This window comes from Leucopleurus acutus, assembly GCF_964270905.1.
Source record: "Leucopleurus acutus genome assembly, chromosome: 19".
Lineage (NCBI taxonomy): Eukaryota > Metazoa > Chordata > Mammalia > Artiodactyla > Delphinidae > Leucopleurus > Leucopleurus acutus.
Window position 1 is genome coordinate 46,264,322 of NC_139161.1, and position 22,289 is coordinate 46,286,610.

Below are 22,289 nucleotides of genomic sequence, written 5' to 3' on the forward strand. Positions count from 1 at the left end.
TTATGTGGTGTGTAAGGTTATTCACTTAACTGACCCTTTTCCAATCAGGCTTACTTAGACTCAGTCTTGAAAATTATCTGGAGGGCTCAGGATCCTGGTAGCCAACCAGGAAGGGTCAAGGGGTTGGGAGGAGGTTCATTTAAGGCTAACCCAGATTTTCCAATTACTTTTGGGTTGAGGATGACCTTGGTTTAGGTCAGGGTACCAGAGCTCTACTCTCTGTGAAAATTTGATTTATCCACTCTTCACAAAGCCAAGTAACCTTAATGGTTAAACTGAGTCATTTGCAGTAGAGCTTAAACCAGATAGTCAACTGAACACTGAAGATGCATTTATCAATATTCATCTTCAAAGTAGTTCATAGCCAAGCCACAGTGACTAATGAAATAGGCCAGATTTGCCTGTGGAACATTATCCTGAATGTTTAGCAGAGAGAGACAAGAAGATGGCAGTGAAGTGCAAGAAATACTAAAGCATGGCCCATAAAGGAAGATGTATGGGCTAAAGTTCATTGGAAAAGGAGCGGGTGGCAGAGTGTGTTGTAGTAATTATACCCTTCAAATAATAATATACATACAAATTTCAGTAGGTGGAATTTGTTAATGTAAGAAAAACTAGAGGAAATTCATAAAGTTTGTAATGGGCCCAAAGTATTAGAATGGAGAAAGGGATACACTGGAACAACAGTATACACAAACACACATGCTCACATGTACACATTATTTTTCAGCTTAGCTTCTTACATCTTCCTCTCCTGACTCCAGAGCAGTACACAGGTTACAGGGTTCTAGTAGATTCCAGCTATAGTAGAATTCTGTGCTACTCAGGAAATATATGGCTAGCAAGACAGTATCCCTGTTTTCTTCTAAATGGTTTATGCATTCATGAACAGTGAAACCTTTGGAAGCAAACGATGTTAAATACTGATGATCGTAACAAGGAATGATACAGGAGACTTTCACAGACTTGATCCTAAACCTAATCCTAACTGACGATATTGTGGTTTTCATCACCTCCATACACACCCTCCCACATCCAAAGCAGTCCACTTCAGCTGCATCACAGAGTCTAACATGATAACATGTCTGGGAGATTCCACAGAAATAAGTGGCTGGAGGCCATAAGAGTCTGGGCACCATAGTCTTTTGGGACTGTGTCTCTATGAAGAAGGCCCTTCCATCGGCAGGCTTAGCTGGCAGCTCATTGACTTAGAGGGGGAAGGCGAGGTGTGACTTGTCAGAACTGGAGGAAGAGCTTGTTGGGAAGCCATTTTCCTTTCATTGTTTTTACACAGCGTTCAAGTGGATATCCCCACAGGGAATTTCTGTCGGTGTTTCTGGAGTGATACCTTTAATAAGACGCTGTTAGGAAGAAAACATGATGTTATAAATATTCTTATAATTTAACAGTTTAAAATTTTTTTCAATATTAATACAAAGGTTAAGTAGCATTTAAATGGCATTTAATAGTAAATTGGAATAGTCTTACTGACTTTTTGCAGAAAGGAATCTGCAATTTATTTGTTCTCAAATATGGGTAAAAATGGCATATTCAGGAACTATATAAGCATCTGTAAACTAATTAAGAAAGTCATCATAACACTAATGGGAGAAATGATGGACCTTCAATAGAACCTCTGCGGGCCTGTAACATGCCTTTGATGGCCTGAGAAAGGGCATCCTTTTCTCTTGTCAGAGGAGGCTTCATGTGGCCCACAGGGCTTGGGAAGCAAAGTGAGCTCTGGATTCTGGCTCCCCCCACCTCAGCCATGCTCCTTGTGCCTGCATACATGCTACAGGCACAGTGCACAGTGCCATCAGCCACTGTAACAGCCAGGATGTTACTGATTTAATGAATTTACCTGTTAAGGAGCACTGGTTAGTTCATACAAGGGTGCAAACTATTACATAATTAAATTTTAAAAGATGTGCCCATTTAAATCATCATTCGTAAAGCAATCTCATGTTGATGTAGTACTTAGCACAGGGAAAAGGCTGAGAATTTTTACTTTAGAAACAGCTGAGGTACACAGAAGCTTTGGGACAGATCTGAAATATGCTTGGGCTTGGGTATGAAATATACAGCCTGCCTTGCAAAACTTAGCATCAGTGACACGAAGCAGCTCAGGGATGTGGGGAGCACTGCAGAAGCGTAGAAGAAAATCTTTGTTAAGTAAGTTGCTCAGTAAACTCTTTGATGCCAAAAGTCTGTACATATGGTGAGCAAGGCAAAATTGGATCTGAAAGCATATTCTGATTTATTGATTTTAGGTGAAGCTCTGCTACTTGTCCTTTTTATTTTGGATTGAAGAAGTATGTAGTCCCCTTCAGTTTTTATTTCCTGGTTCTGGGGGTTGATTCTTCTTTAGGGAGCAGGGCCTACGGAATTTTAAAAGTTCCCATTCTCATAGGTAATGAAGTTCACAAAATTGTACATGTTGTGTTCCTAATGACCTTAATATTTCAAGAACTAAAATCTCACACTGGAAATCCATTTAAAAACGAGTTGCTGCAGTGCTCATCAACTACCTGGACATGTCAAGTCATAGAAAGCAAAATTTCACAAACCATCCTTTCCCACAGATGAATCTGTAACCCATAACTGATTAAGGAGAATTAGGCCTTGCTAACTGGGAACTGGACACATCACTGTAACTAGGGTAGAGGCAAGACCCACAATAAACAACACTGTAAAGTAGAACATTTGGCTTTTGTGCCCTAGCCCCCACCTGCCCATTCTCCTGCCCTTCTGGCTGCTGATCTCCCCAAATGCCAGGTCTACCTTCGTCTTCCATATTTCAGCAGCAATCCAGTTGCCACGTTACTATCGCTCTCAAAATTTGCCAGTCGCTGGCCTTCTGCAAGGCAATCATCTAAGCAATGGATCACTGTTGCCATCTTCATGAATGCTTACTTATTAGGGACCATCTTCCCAGTGTCTTTGTGCAGGTTACTAGGGGCTTCTGGGGGCAGTGACCTAATCCAGTTGATGACTCCAACCTTGAGACTTCCAGGTTGCAGATGCACATGATAGCCTCCAAATTACAGGTGAGTAAGTGGTGGCTCACTCCACAAACTGTAGCCTTGTTTATGGCTAGGGCCCAGAAGAGTTAAGAAATTTACTTATTTTCTTTTTAACCATACCAAAATTTTATATGAGTTCTCCCTCCCTCATAGATAGAATGTTCAAGACCATCAAGTCTGGTATTCACAAAAAATTTTAGTCCCTTGGGGTGCTTGGCAAAAACATGGCATGCTTTATTCTTATCAGAAATTAAGCATGCACATAGGCATGTTAAGGCTTTTGAGAAATCCTGTAGTAAAGAGACCTATTTACCTTGCCTTAATCCAGCATTCTCCAAAATTATTTGACCACGTAACCTTTTCCCCCAGCAGTAACACTTATTGATATCCCGTGGAACTACTACTACTCCTTAAAACATACTTTGGAAATGTTAATCCAATTCAATGAGCACATTTTAAAGATGAAGAAACTAAGGCCCAGAGCAGGTAAATGACTTGCCATAGTCTTTTCCCTCCTAGTCCCCCTTGACCAGCTATATCATGATGCTTCCTGGTAACCCACTGTTTCCCATCTGGTGGCCTATGACAAACATGGCCCTGCAATCGGCCTTACCTCTACTACTAATGGATCTGAGCTCTGTTAATTACACACCGTTGGGTGGCATTTCCTTGTGGCTAACGGGGAATTTGCAAGAAAGATGATCAAGACTTGAGGTACAGTCTGTGACCAAAGAATACTGAAATTTATTAACCTAACTAGAGTTCCCACCCCTGACCTTGGACTCTGGGTTTGAGTCAGCTGGGCCAGTGGACCATCATGACTGCCATAAAGGACAACCTGAAGGAGCAAGTACAGTGACTCTTGTCTGAGCGTGTATTTCAGGCAACACCAGAGTCCAAGCCCCTTTGGGAGGAATGAGGTTGTGATAGGACTGTTTGGGTGTAGGAAATTAGTAACTCCTGGCAGAGTTACTAATTCTGTTCACCTAGAATTCAGTTTTTCTGTTTGGAAAAAGAAGCAATCTCAGTTCTTAGAAAAGAGATGATGTTTAATGGCCTCACGTTCTCTTGCTTCGTGTTTCTTGTGAAATGTTTTAGGAAGATGAGTATGATGATCTGATATTTAAGTTTTGCTTCTAAGAGTCCATAGACTAGCCCACCTATGCTCTCAGGTCATTATAGAGCACAGGTCCCTCTAGCTCTCCCCCAAATACCACTCTTCACCTTTGAGCTTGTCTCCTACAAAAGCACCCACCCACAGACTTCTAAGTGGCCGCTCCTTCAGGCTCTGCTGCCACAGTAACCTTACTATGGCAAGAAACACAACCAAACAAGTAACGACCCAAGCATTTTCGATTCTGGTAACATTGCTAGGAATCCTGGCAGCCTGAACACTAACTCTTATCAGTACAGGATGAAAAGTGGCAACTCATCTCTCCCTAACCTCTAGAGCCAATTTCTACATTAGCAAACTATTAGTACCCTGAGGACACAAAAGAGAAGCTGCACCTAAACATGAAAGAGCATTGGACCAAAAACCAGAAGACTTGGATTCTGAGCCTCCCTGTACTGTGTATCCCTGGACAAGTCACTGAAATAAGGAAACTATGAGCAGCATTATTCCCAGACTCAGTATCTTTGTCTGCTAATGATACCTGCCCATCCACCTCACAAAGTATTTTGATAACAAAATAAAATAGTCTACATGAAGATGCTTTAAAATACATACAATCTTATACAAACTGTAAGATTCTGTTATTGAAATTTTTACAGCACATTATTCATTTACTGACATGAATCTTGCTAAAATGGCAACTTTTTTTTTCATTCCAGTGACTTGAACTAAAACTACGATATTGTTGCAACACCCTTATTTAGTGATTTTCAAAACAGCCCTTGTAGGGCTTCCCTGGTGGCGCGGTGGTTAAGAATCCGCCTGCCAATGCAGGGGACGTGGGTTCGAGCCCTGGTCCAGGAAGATCCCACATGCCGTGGAGCAACTAAGCCTGTGTGCCACAACTACTGAGCCTGCGCTCTGGAGGCCGTGAGCCACAACTACTGAAGCCTGTGCTCTAGAGCCTGTGCTCCGCAACAAGAGAAGCCAACGCAGCGGGAGGCCCACGCGCCACAACGAAGAGTAAGTAGCCCCCACTCGCTGCAACTAGAGAGAGCCCCCGTGCAGCAACCAAGACCCAACGCAGCCAAATAAATAAATAATTTTTTTTAAAAAAAGCCCTTGTCACACTGCTGTTAGAAAATGACCACAGGCATTTTCCATCATAATCTCCACTTAAACCAAGTGGATTTAATTTAAATCCACTTAAATCAAATTTGCGTTATTGCTCCAGACACCACTGATCTGATGTGCATGCCCAATGCCATGCAGGAGGCAAAGCAGTTTTCTGATATGTTTAGAATGCTCTACACCAAGCTGTGTGCTACGGTGCATCCACATGGCCAGCTCACTCTTTCGCCTTTGTACTTGTGGCTTATGGGAGATGCCTTAAGGTGATAGTGGCAGCTATTAGAGGCTACACGATGGTATAGTTATATAATTATATAAGACTAAGAGCCTCCTGGTGAATTCTTGTGGTGGACTTAACATCCTTTGAATAGAGCATAAGAAGAGAACCCTTTTCTCCCCAAACAGTTACCAATCTGAACACACACACACTAGCACATACCTCCTTAAGTGTCCCTGGAGTGATGATCAGCCGATAAGTTATATACATCGGGATGCAGATGAAAGATGAGGTTCCTATGCAGTAACCCAGGATGATGCTCCACTGAGGATAATTATACTGAAAAAGTCGTAGCTGTGGTGGGCTCATCAAAAAACTGCAAATGATGAACTAAAACAGAAATTCCAAGGAACATTAAAAATTTTTCACGCTATCCACACAGAGACAGTCCATATACCACAAACACTGAACACTAAAGACACTTTCAGGAAATTGCCTAAGTGTGATATATCCTAGATTGAACTCTGACACGAAGAAGTCACTAATTTCTGTGCCTCAGCTGCCAACAATGAAGTGGTTAGGGGCGTATCTTGATTTTCCTCCCTACCCCCACCTCAGCCCCTACAGTGGGGATGCCAAGGCCTCAGAAGGTTATTTAGGGGGGTTACAGCGCCCCTTTCAGGGCAAAGGAGAAGAGACGCATCCGTCAGGAGTGGTTCAGGCCCCGATTTGTGAGACAGTGGAGGAATAAACTGGGAGACCTCTCCATAGCTCCTGCCAGTCCTAGGGCTTCATATTTCTTTCTGCTTTGTTTTCATTTCCTCCTGCGTTTCTCTGCGGTGATTGTTTTTGGTAAGATGGAAGGTACCTAGGTCCAGGAGACGTAATAAGGTTCTCAAGACCTGGAGAAGACTCAGGCTCCTAGGTAAGTTCTCCTTCTCCCCCCTTTCCTTGCATTAACCCCAGGCTAAGAACTGGGATTTCAACAAGGATGGCTCTGCCGTGAGGCATCTTGATAATAAATGACTGCCTGCCACAGGCCCTTGTAATGAAAAGAATAATGGAAGGAAAAAGCAGCTCAATACACTTTTGATGTGAAAATTCAGTGAAGATTCCGACCAAGAAAAATTCCATGGTGTGCTCCCAGTACTCGGTTTATGAGTTTTCTTATTTCAGTTTGGTTTCCAGAGACAGCGTAAATACCAGTTTTTGCCTAGTAACCGCTGTGCTGAAATCGTTATTGCTCTTGATTTAATTTTATCTTATTATTTCATAGTCATAAAGAAGACAGTAATGTAAATTATTTGTGGGCTTAAACATCTATTTATATCTTTTTTTTCTTTCTCTTCACATAATAAAATGGGAAATTGTTAAACACACATTCATCTTCAGAACAGTGTTATCCTAAGTCCAGGAGGAAGCTTTCAAAACAGGAGCCCAGCCAATCGCAAACCTTTCTCTGGACAGACTCTCCTCAGCCCCAGACCCGGCTACTGAGAAAGGTAATTTTGAAACAGGGAAAGGTGGGGTCTGGTTAGGAGCCATCCCTGCTGTAACTCGTCTCATCTTGATGTCAGGTGTGTGAAACCTAATGCAGTTCAGGGAGGCCTCAAGCTCTCACTGTGGCCACTAAGTATTGCTCCAGACACCCCCTCACACATCCCCACCTCCTCTTGCTCACATACGATATTTTTCTTTTTTATAACTTGGCTTCAGTGAAAAAGAATATTTTTAGTAAGCTACTTGTTGTTTACCTAAAGCAGCTTTAAAAAGCCCAAAGCAGGGGATCTGTTAAGTAAACCCAGAAGTGAAGACAGATTTGCCTCCTCTTAATTGGGCCCTGGAGCACTTACCTTTAGAGGAAGTGAGTAGAGTGAACTTCACAGGAATTATGTCATGTCCCTGAACCCAGATCTGTACCTGGGTTTTGCTGGGCACGGAAACTCATTGGCTGTACACCAGGAGTTCACCCAGTTTGCCAGACAACCACAGAAATGAAAATACTAAAAGCCTGAGGCCAGGACTAGGGTAAGGCATATGAGATATTCACCTTGGGCACAACATTTAAGAGGATGTCAGAATTTCAGTAATCAAGAAATAATAATAATATAATATTTTAGTGCAATACTTTAAAAAGACAAGCTCTGACAGGGCCAGATTAGGGCAAGGTGAGTGAAGTGAGACATGCAAGTATATGGTCGGATCCCGTATTTATTTAAGACGTTGGTATTTTGTTCATCAGGGATTTTTTTTGCATTAATTTTGATTTTTAAAAACTACTGCATAAAAATAGTATTTATCGGGACTTCCCTGGTAGTCCAGTGGTTAAGACTCCATGCTTCCACTGCAGGGAGCAAGGGTTCGATCCCTGGTTGGGGAACTAAGATCCCACAAGCTGCGCGATGCAGCCAAAAAAAAAAAAGTAGTATTTATCTTGACCACTGAGTTTTTTGACACCCCCGGAAATTTTACATCCAGGATGAGTGCCTTGCTTGCCTTTCCTGAGTCTCAGCCCTGAACATCATTCCCTCCCTGTGTGGAGAATATGAAAGTAGACAAACAAACAAACATGGCTTCTTCCCTCAGGGAACTAATCCAATATCTCTCCTTCCTTTGAAAAACAAATGAAAAGATTTAAGTAGATTATCAAGAAGCACTGGTAACAATATAATAACCCATTTATGTCAGGACTTCTGCTTCTACTAATGGCAGATTAGTGATCCAGACCAACCCTCCCACTGAAAACAACTAAAATTTCTGGATTTAAAAATACATTGTTTTAAATTTACCAAAAAAGCAACAGCAAGCTGACAAGGTAATAAGGAACTACCAGGCCAAGATCTAGAGGAACACGAGCCCACAGCACACACCAGAGCCCCCAGGCCCTGAGAGTATCTGCTGCTTGGGGTAAAGGTTGGCTTTGGTTCTGGAAACCTCCAGGGTCCAGGGGAATGGAAGTCAAGGACGGATTCTGGGGTAGAGAGAGACACGTGCAGCATTATGGAGGCAAGAATGAGCATGCTGTCCATCTTATAGGTTAACATTGAGATGTGCAGGTACAGAAAAGCACAAAAAATAAAGAACCACCCCGAGGGCTTCCCTGGTGGCGCAGTGGTTGAGAGTCCGCCTGCCGATGCAGGAGACGCGGGTTCGTGCCCCGGTCTGGGAAGATCCCACATGCCACGGAGCGGCTGGGCCCGTGAGCCATGGCCGCTGAGCCTGCGTGTCTGGAGCCTGTGCTCCGTCCGCAACGGGGGAGGCCACAACAGTGAGAGGCCCGCGTACCGCAAAAAAAAAAAAAAAGAACTACCCCGAGAAAGTCAAAATAGAATGCAAAAAGGGTTGTTTTGAAAGAAGGGGAAGGCACAGATGCATACATGTCCTATGATGAAATGGATGGTCCAGATATCCTAATAAGCAGGAGCTGGACTGAAGGAACAGTCTCTGGCTCTAAAAGACCAAAAAGCTCCCCCCACCCCAAATCAAGTTACAGATAAATGAAAGAGCTGAGAGTAATCCCTGCTGATGTGCACGGAGTCACTTTGCCCCAGGCTACCTCAGAGTGCACTTGGGATGTTAGCATGGTGCTTATCCATCTTTGGGCAAACATCTCCTTCAGACGGGTACCAGGAGGGACGTGGGGGCACACGCAGCAAGGCTGGAGTCAGCACTGAACACGTCCTGGCAAACAGGCAACCCTTGGAGCTGAGCTCTCTCATTCTACAATGAATGGATTCTACTTTTGACTCAGATCTACACCTGAGAAACCTGGTGGGGGGTGGGGGTGGTCTTTAAGAAAATGAATACAGAATTACTAGGACCCTTGTTAGGTCCTTCATGAGCAGCACAGTAAATACTTCCCCGGCCTTGAACAGTTCTTGTCATGTGACCTTGGACCCTAAACCTCAATTTCTCTGAAACTGTGAAATGGGGAACTAGAACTCTACTTCATAGAATTGTTGTGAGAGTTGAAACAGCAATGGGTGTTAAGTTTAGTGTAAAGTCTGGCCTGGCACTCACTGCTCAGTGAACGTTATGTGTCATTATCACAGAGCAGGGGAGGGATGAAATAATGTGACAGAAACCGGAAGAGTGGTTAACTATGGGGGGCACGTGACTGGGAGGGGACACAAGAGGGGCTTGTGAAGTATTGGTCATGTGTTTCTTGGTATGGTTTTAGCTACAAAATGGTGCTCAATTTATAGAATTTCACTGAGATGTACACTTGTGATTTGCACACTTTTCTGTATATATATGTTACACTTCGATAAAACTTATTTTTTTATGAGTGTTTGAGGGTGAATCTTTCTCCAGGGCAAGAAGGAGAAGGGAAATGACAACTCACCAGGAGAAAGAGAGGGCTGACGGCTACCCAGCAGATCCTCCAAAACCATCCAGGGCTGAAGCCAAGCATTTCCTTCACGTCACTGCAGAACTGATTGATGCCTAAAATCATCCAAAAGAGAACGAGATTGACTGACCGAGAGAGGATCTAGACTGTCCTCCTATCCCTTGACTCTCAGAGAGAGTAACAGCTCTGGAGTTTCTCCAAAGGAGGGGCTTGGGGCCACCAGTCTGGTCTGAAAGTGAGATGGGGGACTTGTCACAAAAATGCACGTTACAGTAAGCAAAGCTCTTTCTACACAGAGTGGGAGGATTGGTGGACATCTGGGGAGGGACCTAAAGCCCCCTCTTGGTGCCCACACTGCCTTTCTAGGATTTCAGCATATATCTGATTTTATCGTTACTGTAGAAAAGGAAGTGGAATTTTGTCTAAAAATGGTGAAACCACTTGACAGAGACTGACTCTAACCATATGCTGGAAACTTTGAAGAGAAAATTTTAACCACACTGTTGCACATTCATATGTCAGATCAAGATCAAGGTTCTTCTTAACTGGCATGGAAGTGAGGACTGGGGGAGAAATCGACAAGGGGAAGGAAGGGTGCTCTGCAGTTGCTTCCCTGAAAGTGCCCAGCAGGTCTGTAACATCACACACCTTGCACTTGGTCCTCCGAAGTGCTGAGGAGGTGGGGAGGACTTCTTTCAAAAAAAAAAAAAAAAGGGCTTACATGCAACTCAAAATGTGGGCCCCCCTTCTTTATATTATGTGTAATGACACACATGCTAAAGCTGTTCTGCTATCATAGAAACTAGGAAAATATTTTCAGAATGAAATCATCACATCTTGATTTTAAAGATGAAGAAAGGCATCTCTGAACTTGGTTTTCTTCATTTCCATTGCCTGTGCTGTGCCCTCCTCATCCTTGCCCAGGGGCTCTTGGGATCCCTGCCCATGAACCTGTGTCAGCTCTCTCTCCGCTCCTGGTGGTTTCACCCTTATCAGATTCCATCCCACGATTGGGGGGCCGGGGGTGGGGGCTGTGTAAATTGGAGGCTTTGCCAAGACAGATAATCCAAACAAGAACATTCTTGCCTCTTCCCTAGAAGATAAGCTCCTAAACTCTGTCTCAGGGCTCTGGAGGGAGTGCTCGTTTGTGAAATTTAAAGTGGGGCCACTCTATGTAACAGCAGAATATTGTACACTCTGCAAATGCATTCACTGTGCACTAGTTCTTTGTTGTCTGTCCGATTCTTAGAGCCTGTCAGGATCTTAAGCAACCACTGTGGATGAGCTATAGGGAACCACTTCAGCCCTGTCTCCACTGGGTAAGCATATAAACTCAGAAGAAAAAATCATCCTCCCAGGAGTGCAGGCAGTCTGTTGCACAGAGTGTGGAGGAAGTGATGACCTGTTTTTGAAGAAGGGATGCAGCAGGTGACGTCTTGTACACTGGCCTGCTTTTCCCTGACGACATCGGCCCTTCTGTATTCTGGTGGCTATATGGGCTGGTGTAGGAAGGATCACAGCTAGTGGAAGGGAGCATCTTACCATAGAACCAATACACAGCAATTGCTTCTATCAGGGCAACAGTGAGCACTGCGGGTCCCGTGGCAAACTCCTCCAGCAGCTTCACCACATAGGCCCCTCCCTGGAAATGAGACCACAAACCCGGTTAAAGGCCCTCTAAGGCACTGCCTCCTCTTTACAACAGGAGCAAAAAGAACTTCTTAGGATAATTCTGGAAAATTCTCTCCTTGGGTCTAACATAAGTGTCCCAGAGCCTACTTCTTGGACTGGCCTTGGCAGATGGGCAAGATTTCATCCCATCAGACACACCTCTTCCCGCCCTACAGGTCACTCGTCTTGTTTCCACTCCCCACTAAGCTTTAAGACAAACTCAAAGGCGCCTCTGGATCTGTTTTCAACTTTCTTCAATTTACTGAATACCTACTGTGTATTCTACCCCAGAAAATCTACAATACCAGACACACCGGGCCCAGTGGTCATGGTTTTTGCCTCTGTCCTAACTCACATATCCCTTGGGTCCTACTCAGGGCCCCACAACCCTGCTGAAGCTCCAGAGCCATTGGGGTCATGGCTTGAAGATGTTTATCTACAAAATCTGCCTTGAGTCAGAAGGATACACGCCTACAATGCCTATGGGTACTATCTGATGCCTGATTTACAGTTTGACAGTATGTGCCTAAGCTACCCCCCAAAAAAAAAAAATCACTAGAGAAGGTCTAACTTCTCTACCATTACAAATTCTCTGGAGGAGATGAAGTGACATTACAAACATGAGATGCCAGCCTCCAGATGTTCAGCATATCAGGACGTCAGGGCACTATTCCTATGAAAGCAGCCCTAAGGACTGGAAATAGACTGAAAAGACACATCTTAGTTTTCCTCCAGATAGTCTGTCAAGCCTTAAATCTAGTTGGATTTGCTGTAAAATGCTGAGCCTCCAGATACCACGCCCAGATTCTTCAGACAGATGCCACTAGAAACAACTTTTCTTCCTCTCCTTGATGACTAACTTTTTAACAGCGGTGACAACTTCTCTCCCTTTGGCCCCAAAGCCAGGGCACCATGTGGGATGGAAAGGAACAGCTTCTTGTAACATTCTGTTGCCCTAGGGGAGGTTGACTCTAAGTTTAGGGTTTTGGTACTCACAAAAGTCAGGGTGATCAGGGATCCAAAGAAGCAGGTAATGACCACGCTGAGCACAAACCACTCCCGGCGCTTGGACCAGATGTGTGGAAACTCATCCAGCACGGCTGTGATCACCCCCTCCAAGCCTGCAAACTGAGAGGGGCACACAAATGGTCACTGTGTAGACTTTGGGACAAATCTGCTACCTTTAGGACAGTGAACAGAAGGGAGGGGTTAAATTGCCAAGTGACCTGTCAAGCTGATCGTGACCAGTTCCCCCTACTCGCCGGCCCTCACTGGAAACATATCTCTGTTTTACCCTGTCATTTAGAACCCATTCCTAAGGACATCAAGGAAAGAAAGTATAGCACATGGACAGGACTTCTTTACATGAGGTGTCTCGGGGAGACCTTGGTTGCACCAGAAATGCCAACTGAAAGCTGAGACTCATTCCACACTAATGATATGAATGCTGGGCTGCAGGGCACTGAGACACAAGTGTGACCTTGCCCTGGCCTTCAGGTGCTGCCAGTCTGGTCAAGGGACGGTGCACAATCAGTGCACAACAGTTCACATATGCTGAGCTCTTGGCCTGTGCCTGGCACTTTACCCTCAATATCCCATTAATGCCTCTAATGTACTAGAGGGCAGTAAGCACCCAAGTGAACAGGGGCTGAGGGAGCACCAAGAGGGAGCAGCCAACATGGCCTGGGGTGGCCAGGATGGGAAGGAATGGGTACAGCTTCCTTCCCCTCCTCCTCCCCCCCTTCTCCCTCCTCCCGAGAGCCGGATTTCCCTCCCCATTCACTTACTGTGCTGTCCAAGCCCAGTGTGATTAACATCAGGAAGAAGATGATGGCAAAGAACGTGGATGCCGGCATGTTGGCTATGGCTTCCGCATATGTGATGAAGAGCAGGCTGGGGCCTGAGACAGAGCGGGAAAGAGGAGGAGGTGGTCGCTGAGACCTGCCCTACAAAGATGTCTCAGGAGAAACTTGGCCACACCAACAATTACAACTCCTGTCACAAAACCTTACATGTGAATCAGGGTTGGACACGTACCAAATGCTTCCTCACACCCCACACCATCCTACCTGGACATCCTGGGAGGCAGGAAGGGACTAGTATCCACCTTGAAGAGTATGCGCCCTCAACCAACATGGAGAAACGAAGCAAACCTGAGACCTCAAGACTAGCAAAGCTGAGCACATGAATTGGAGTGTCTGCTATATAATAATTCAGTGCTTTTTTTTTTCAACATGAGGATTGATATATCTCTGAAGTCTCACAGCGTTTAGCTCTCTCTTTAGCTCCAGAACAGTAGGAAATGTTATACTGATTTCAGAAGAATCTAGCGGCCTCGGAATAAAGACCTCCAGCTATTTTGAAGTCCTTTTTGATAGTATGAGGGACATGTCTTCAACCTCTCATGGACTAGATAGGCCGCCCTTAGTTTGGGGCATGGAGTTCATCAGAGCACCGTGTCGGGCTAAAGACAGATGTATGTTTGCAAGAAAGCCCTGGGACTCCATCCACAAGATCCCATAACCTCTTCTTCAACGTCTGTCACTCTTTTTCCATGAAACCTTACAGTACAGTAGAGTGCTACATCATCTACATTTAATTTTTCTGCAAAGGATTAGTAATCATTTGCTTACTAGACTTGGACCCATCACAGGACCCAAACACACTTTTTTTGTTCTGTTTTGTTGTTTTTAAATAGGAATTGCTATCTGTCTATTTATTTGTTTAGGCTGTGTGTTGGGTCTTCATTGCTGCGCGAGGGCTTTCTCTAGTTGTGACCAGCGGGGGCTACTCTTCGTTGCGGTGCACAGGCTTCTCATTGCGGTGGCTTCTCTTGCTGCGGAGCACAGGCTCTAGGCCAGTGGGCTTCAGTACTTGCGGCTTGCAGGCTCTAGAGCACAGGCTCATTAGCTGTGGCGCACAGGCTCATTAGCTGTGGCACACAGGCTTAGTTGCTCCGCGGCATGTGGAATCCTCCTGGACTAGGGCTCGAACCCATGTCCCCTGCGTTGGCAGGTGGATTCTTAACCACTGAGCCACCAGGGAAGCCCCACACTGTTTTTTAGTTAGTTTGTTTTATTTGGCTGCCGCTGGGTTTTAGTTGCGGCACGAGGGATCTTTGTTGCAGCATGGGGGATCTTTTAGTTGCAGCATGCATGCGGGATCTAGTTCCCTGACCAGGGATCGAACCTGGGCCCCCTGCATTGGGAGCACGGAGTCTTAACCACTGGGCAACCAGGGAAGTCCCCCAAACCCACTAGTTTTAAAAGCCATCATCCAAGTCATATTTCCAAGCCCACAATGTATTCAAGGCCCCAGTACTGGGTGCCGAGGGAGCTGCCCCATTACCACGATGGAAAGGGTTGAAATTTCCAAGGCAGTAAGTTTCTCTAAAACCTTTGAGAATTTTAAGAGGAACATTTAGAAATAATGCAAAAGTTAGATATTTGTAAAGATCCAAAGAGCAGGAAAGCAATTCAGTGGGAGCCAGGAACCCAAACAAAACCCGAGGTCCTACCTGCATCTTTGGCCACCTCAGACACATCTTCGTTCCTCATCTCAGCCATATACCCCAGCACTGTGAAGATGACAAATCCTGAAACGAAGCTCGTCATGCAATTCACCACACTGGTCACCAAGGCGTCTCTGGAGCAGAAAACCCAAGGGGCCTGAGACATTTCCAAGTCAGGAATCTAAGGAGCATCTGTCTCCAGCTGTGACAAGGGTGAGTGGGCTGAGCTCACAGGGACTTCAAGCCTGTCCGGGTGTCTCCTCCCCTCCTCCCAGGGCCCAGCCTCTCAGACGGGTTGCATTACCTTGAAGCACAAGCTGCTGTTATCACCACGCATGGCATGGGGAGAACAGCAGTCAGGGATGGTTTTAAGAGATGATTTTGTTGTAAACCAGCACAGCACAGACCTCTGGATTTCAAACAAGGCTTGTTCTGAAGCAGGGCCTGAGTTGCAGCGGGGGCCAGGAGGAGGCCTTGGCCTTACATTTGTGAAGACCTCAGATTTAGACTTTTGACATTATGTGTAAATGAGGTTATAAGAGTGCCACAAAGATATCCTGACACTTTTAAAAGAGGACTTCATCATACAACTTTAGGCTGGTGTCCCAATGCAAGGCCACATTGCTTAGGGTGCATGTAAATTCCTTTTTTTAAAAAAAATTAATTCTATAATTATCTTACGAATAGCACAATCAGACTGCTGGACATTGCCATCTGTGATAGAATATTAAGACAAAGTTAACTCTAAAGATGAGTGATATTTAAATCATAATTGGCGCCATGCTCCCTGTTTTGTCACATTTCTGAAATGAGATTTTGACATAAAAATTATGGCATTCTATGTTGGTCAAAATAGTTCAATCATTATTCTTTTTGTATATATATATATATATATAAATAAATTATCACAATTTTTGTTGTTAAATACATTAACAGGTCAAATCTAAACATTGAATGTATGTTGTGATTTCTGTAAACCTGCTTTGGAATTTCTTAATTTTTCCTGACATATAGAGAATCTCACAAAACAGAAGTGGCCTGGAGCCTCTCTCAACCCCTGAGTGAGGCTATGGTCTGGGTGAGTGGTCAGGCACCTGTGGCACCCCTGAGGGTCAGAGTGTCAACGTGGCCTAAGCCTGGCCAGGTTTGAGGCCATCGGTTTGATCGCTTTCCTCCAGACCAGCTGACTGACACCCACTCCACTTTCAAGCTTTGTTTGGGGGGCCCCAGATACTCACTGGTAACAGTTGTTGTTGAATTTGTTGTAGCTTGCAAAAGCCAGCAGGACCCCAAAGCCAGGACCGAGAGAGAAGAAGATCTGGGCGGCCGCATCCACCCACACCTGCAACACAGTCGAGGTAAGGGCCAGGGCCGAGACCCAGGCCATCGCTGAGCACCAATGGGGCCAGCGCCCTCATGCCTCCATGTGGCTACATGCAGAGGCAAAAAACAGGCTTCTCAGGGCTCCTTCCAGGGCTGCCCACATACCAAGTGCAAACAAATGTGCGTTCTCTTCCTATCACTTAGCCATAAACCAACGCAGTGGCCTCAAGTGTACTTTTTTTTTTTTTTCGCGGTACGCGGGCCTCTCACTGTTGTGGCCTCTCCCGTTGTGGAGCACAGGCTCTGGACGCGCAGGCTCAGCGGCCATGACTCACGGGCCCAGCCGCTCCGCGGCATGTGGGATCTTCCCGGACTGGGGCATGAACCCGCGTCCCCTACATCGGCAGGTGGACTCTCAACCACTGCGCCACCAGGGAAGCCCCTCAACTGTACTTTTCATGCTTGTATTTCTGGTTTAAAGCATCACTGCAGACTTGCTGCTGAACCCAAATTTCAGTTGTTCCTACTGTCCTATTCGGAGGACTAGCTTCAGTTAGTAAAAAGACAGACAGGTGCACACTGCTTTCCTCATTATCTTACCCCTGTCTCCAGGAGTTTCTGCCAGTTGGGTTTCAAATAGAAGAGAACTCCCCTCCAGGCTCCGGGGAGGGTGGCCCCCCTCACCAGCAGGATCGAAAGGATGATGTAAGGGAAGGTGGCTGTTACCCAAACCACCTGTAAGGAAGGAAACATAGGTTATCACCACATGAATGCTGGTGTCTTATTCTTGAAAACATCCAAGAAAGAAGATCTACCTCTTTTTTTTCTGTAATTTTAGGAGGCAAGGTGGCAGAAAGATCACAGCCTTTAAAATCATACAGGGATCTGATTCCCTGCTTGCTGGTACTAACTACTTCTAAACTCACTCCCCATCTGTAAGATGGGGAAAATACCTAGCAGGAGACAAAGTAGCCAGTGTATACAAAACACTGTACATGGTCCATGATGGGTTTTCAGTAAATTATTGCCACTATTATTAGTTATGACACTACCAGCGTGTTAAAGGAATTTTTAAAAAATCATATAATGGTTCTTGGGATTGACCCATTTCTAGAATTTTCTAACCGATTTGGTGACGAGACACTGAAAATCATGGAATGTGTTTGGTGTAAAGGAAAACATGTCCCCCTGTCTCTGGCTATCCAGGCCACTGAATTCTGAGTTAGACCCTCCAGGGCCCCTTGGTAGGCCTGGATCAGCAGCCAGAGTCCTCCTCACCTTGCCAGATGTTTTGACACCTTTCCAGATGCTAAAGTAGATAACAGTGAAGATCAGCATAATGCAGAGGGCAAGCTGCCAGCTGATGCCCCCCAGGTCCTGGAGCCCCTTTGACCGGTGGATCTGCAGGACGTGGCGCCTGAGTGAATGAGAAAGAAGGGCCAGTGACGTGGTCTGAACAGTTACCTGAGCATACTGCGTGTGATACCTCTGGGAGGACACCAAGAGAAAAAACGGACACAGTACTGCAAGGATCAAGTGGTCAGCAAGCCTCGGGAAGAGCTGGGAGGGGCTCTGCCCATCCTGAAGGAGAGAACAGGGCAGTCAAGCCAACCAAGCCTGGGAAGAGCGCTCGACCCAAAAGCAGACTTCCAGGTCTCCTTCCTAGGCTGGGACCCAATGAATGACTAACATGACTGGCTTCTGGGTGCATGAGGATTTGTATGTGTGGGCGGTGGGTCCCTTCCCCACCCCAAAACAGCTCCCTTTGGGCTGCTATTGCCTGAAATTCCAGCATTAAAGAAAACTGCCTACTCCAGGCATCTTCTTCCAAAGGGTAGATCCCACGTATTAAGTGAATACATGAAACCAGAAACTCTTTGTGTAGTTTCAAACTATTGAAGTAGTGGGAGGCTTTGCTTCCATGACAGCTGGCTGCAAGGAGGGCCCAGGAAGAAGGGCAGTTTTGATGCAGGGGAATAATTTTGGAATGTGAAGGTAGGGACTGGCCTGGGCACAACAGAAAAGAGGGGGATGGCGCAGAGACCCAGACTGTGGAGCACTCAAGGTAGTCTCCCAACTCCCTCACTCACATTTACTCCCCCTCCCCGATAGCTTCATCTCTCAGAAATCCATCAGCCAAGAGGTGAAGAGCCCCTGGCTCCCCCCTCCCTCCTAAGAAGCCAAAGCCCAGGGGTGTGGCCTGCCCCTAACAGGCCACCCCCTCGCTTACATGCACTTACGTATAAAATTCTTCTGCAGGGGATGTTGAGTGGAGTGTCCAGGTGACGTTGTCCTCGGAGAAGTAGTTGGTGCAGTTGCCAGTGTTCCAGGAGTTCTTACAGCTGGTCCAGGGCAGCTGGGCCGCAAAAGAGGAGATGAGGTAGTAGAGCGCCCAGGCCATGATGGTGTTGTAGTAGGAGGCGATGTAAAAGGCAATGATGCAGATGGCGTAACCGATCCCTGGGAGAGAGAGGGTGAGGGAGGCCAAGTTTCAAGGGCAGCCCAGCAGTTAGGCAGGGCATCAGGGGCACTGCAGCCCGGGTGAGGGCTAAAGGTGGGGCTGCCATTCATTTCATCCTCCAAAGACTCCAGGAGACAGTGGGAAAGTGGCAATATGGTAGATTCCTTATTTGTATTTGCAGAGTTACATGTTTTAGAAAATGTGTACATGTGCTATTAATGCTTTTTCTATTTCGTTTACTTTTAATTGCCATTTATTCTATTTTGCTTTTAACAATCTCATACTACTTGAGCAGTCAAAACCTTAATTACTCAAGTTATCTCCCAGGGATACCTAAGGCCTAACTGATTCCAGAAGAAGGTGTCCAGCTCGACCCATTGATAGAAATCATCACTTCCCAGGAGGACCCACTCACCCACCCAAGCCTTTCCGTTACCTTTGAAAATCGGGCAGATTTTCCTCCATATCGAAATGCATCCATTTCGGTGGTACTGGCCCAGCGCGAGCTCCATGTAGAAGAGCGGGATCCCCCCGAAAACGGCCATGATAGTGTAGGGGAGGAGGAATGCCCCTGAGGCAGATAAAAGACAGTTTCACTCCCTGCCCACATCTGACTCAGGACAGCCCAAGTGATCTGGACACACAGAGCCATCTGATGCTCCAGAGTCATGAAGCCAGCCTGTCCTGAGTGACCTCACACGGTGCTCCCCTGGTCTTAATCCTTTGCCAGAAGTAGTCATAGACAGAGCTCCACAGTGAAGTGAGGTTTGGGAGGAGGCAAAGAGTACGTGGGAAGGAAACTGGGTCTGGGAGTCAACAGAAGAGGCCCTAGGACCAGTTCCACTTCTAACTGCCTAGGGGACCCTTCTCTCTGGGCTTCTTTTTCTTCCACTAGAAACTGACAGGGTTGAGGAGAACTGAGGTTCCCAAACCCAGCCACTCATCATAATCACTGGTAAGCTTAAAAACACACACACACACACACACACACACACACACACACACACCCAAAAAAAAAAACACCCACCCACCCTGACCTCCTGAAGCAGAAGCTTCAGGTATGAGTAAAACAAAGATTTTTTAAAGTTCTCCAGGTGATTCTGATGCAACCAGTACATAGACCAGCATTTGGGACCCTTGAAACAGATCTCCTGCGACAACCTGTACAACAGCTGCAATAGTCTGTTGACTACTGCACATCACTGAATTGGTATCTTTGTTCATCTGTATCCCTGGCTCCAGACACTTGACTACTGATGTTTGGTTATACTTCCATAACTCCACGGAGCCAGAATGCTCCCTCCTGAGCCAGATTTGCAGGTGTGGCTGAAATTTGCAGGTAGTTTGCTACAGAATGAGAAAGTGCAGAACTGCTGCATCACTGGAGATGCTGGTGTCTCCTGGCTTTTGTGGCTGAGGCAGAATTTGGGTACGCCATGCTGGGGATTGCTCACCTGCAGCCTGAGTTTCAGCCCAAAGGGTGAGCCGGCTGTGATATTTCCTTGATAACTTTCCCTCCCATAAAGTGTTCTGAACCTAGAAATCTGAAATCTGTGCAACTCAGAGAGGTTTCATCTAACTTACAATCACACTGGGTAAATCTGGCTTGAGAATAATAACCATGTTGTATTCTCATGATGACATTTGTCCAAAGGGTTTGCTTGACTGGCTTCACAGTAGGGAATGAGTGTAGGGGAAACATCACCGGTGACCCAACCCCTTATATAATGCTCAGGCTACAGGCGGGTCCTCCCAAACTAGAGATAAGATGATTCCAACTTCTGCCCCTCCCAGGCCAGGAACGCTGGGCTTCCCGGCACTCCCTCCACCCCCCACCCTCCCGGAATAGCCTTTGCTGCCGAATGGACCCAGGTCCTTAAAAGAGGCAGCAGATCCAGGCAACTCTGTGTCAGGTCATGGAGGAAATGAAGGCGACACAAACGAATTAGCCCTCAAACCTCATTTTAGTTACCCTCCTAAATCTGTTGCCAGAGCTCCTGTCAAAATAAATGACTGGGACTCCCCTGGTGGCGCAGTGGTTAAGACTCCACGCTCCCAATGCAGGGGGTGTAGGTTCGATCCCTGGTCAGGGAACTAGATCCCACATGCATGCCGCAACTAAGGAGCCCGCGAGCCGCAACTGAGGAGCCCATGAGCTGCAACTAAGGAGCCCACGTGCCGCAACTAAGATCTGGCGCACCCAAATAAATTTTATAAATAAATAAATAAACAAACAAAGATTTGACTCCCACTTCTGGTCCTTTTCCTATTCTGATAGCAAGTCCATTGTCAAAACAGAGGCCCCATACCTACCTGCTCTGCTCTCTGGGGCTCCCATATCTATGCCTACAATCAGCTACTATTTTTGATAATCTGCAAATAAACTGCTCTGTAGGCATTAGGAATAGTAGGAGGAACAAGAAATCGTCTCTGGCCTCAAGAATCTAACACTCTTGTAGGAGCTATAAGGCATATCCATATATGGTTTGGTGCTGGCATTAACGTGGCTGGGTTCAGCTACGGATCACGCCCAGATTGTAACTTAAGACTGTGAACTTGAGCTGACACCCTCTCTGCCCTCACACGGGTCCAAAGGTCCAGCAGGGTCTGGGAACATGGAGCCACTTCCCAATTTTTCCTTTCACAGATCTAAGCTCTCTGGACTCTTCTGAGCAGAACCAGCCAGCAGGAGTGAAAGAACTCAGCATAGTGCTGATGCTCATTCCCCCATGTCTCACGTGGAGGAGAGCAGGGCTTGTATAATGCAGGGATGAGAAGGGGGCTCTTCCACAGATGAAGCATTAATGATGCTGAAAATCTGGTGAGGTCAGGTTCAGGAGGGCTTTCATTCAACTTCATGACCCAGAGAGCCACAGACATGCTGACTTAAAGTTTTGGCTTACTGGAGATGTGTCTTTTAGACTAGCTTGAAAGGCTAACAACCATGTTCCCAGATGCGTTATCAGTTAAACAAGACAGAAAAGACATGATTTATCCTCTGGCCTCCCAAGAGGATCTACAGACCACCCCTGGGTCACAGCCTCTGCTTGCAGCCCATGATACTGACCCCCTCCATTCTGGTAACAGATGTAGGGAAAGCGCCAGACGTTGCCCAGGTCCACAGCATAGCCAATGACGGAGAGGAGGAAATCCACCTTCTTGCCCCAGGTCTCCCGTTCCCCTGGATGAACCTCAGCCACTAGGGTGGTGGTGGCAGCCGGGATGGAATGCTGAGTGTCTTCTCCTGCACTGGGGCTTGGAACTGCCGAGTACCCATTCGAGATTTGGCTGGACTCCGCCTTATCCCCGGGGACAGGGACACCCCTCTGTAGAACACTGTTTCCTTGACAGTCTTCTCCATCCACATATGCTGTTAGCTCCTTCTGGGAATTTAAGGGTGTGGTCTCCATCCTACTAGCTAGTAGACAATGCTGACGCCCATGTGCCGAGGACCGACCTGAATTCTTGGTGCTCAGATCTGTGAGTC

The 22,289-nt window shown here is 46.2% G+C and overlaps 1 protein-coding gene across 1 annotated transcript; it reads right to left on the minus strand.

Annotated features, from left to right (window-relative positions):
• Positions 1 to 1,034: 1,034 nt before the first annotated feature.
• On the minus strand, positions 1,035 to 22,212 carry SLC6A4 (solute carrier family 6 member 4; the record flags this gene model as incomplete). The annotated part of the gene is made up of 13 exons (XM_082860127.1): positions 1,035 to 1,361; positions 5,708 to 5,875; positions 9,831 to 9,931; positions 11,379 to 11,478; positions 12,504 to 12,635; positions 13,295 to 13,407; positions 15,025 to 15,152; positions 16,257 to 16,360; positions 16,942 to 17,076; positions 17,620 to 17,758; positions 18,582 to 18,801; positions 19,239 to 19,373; positions 21,870 to 22,212. 13 exons carry the CDS (start codon positions 22,210 to 22,212, stop codon positions 1,287 to 1,289), a joined length of 1,893 nt encoding a protein of 630 aa, XP_082716253.1. The 3' UTR covers positions 1,035 to 1,286.
• Between the last annotated feature and the right edge of the window lie 77 nt (positions 22,213 to 22,289).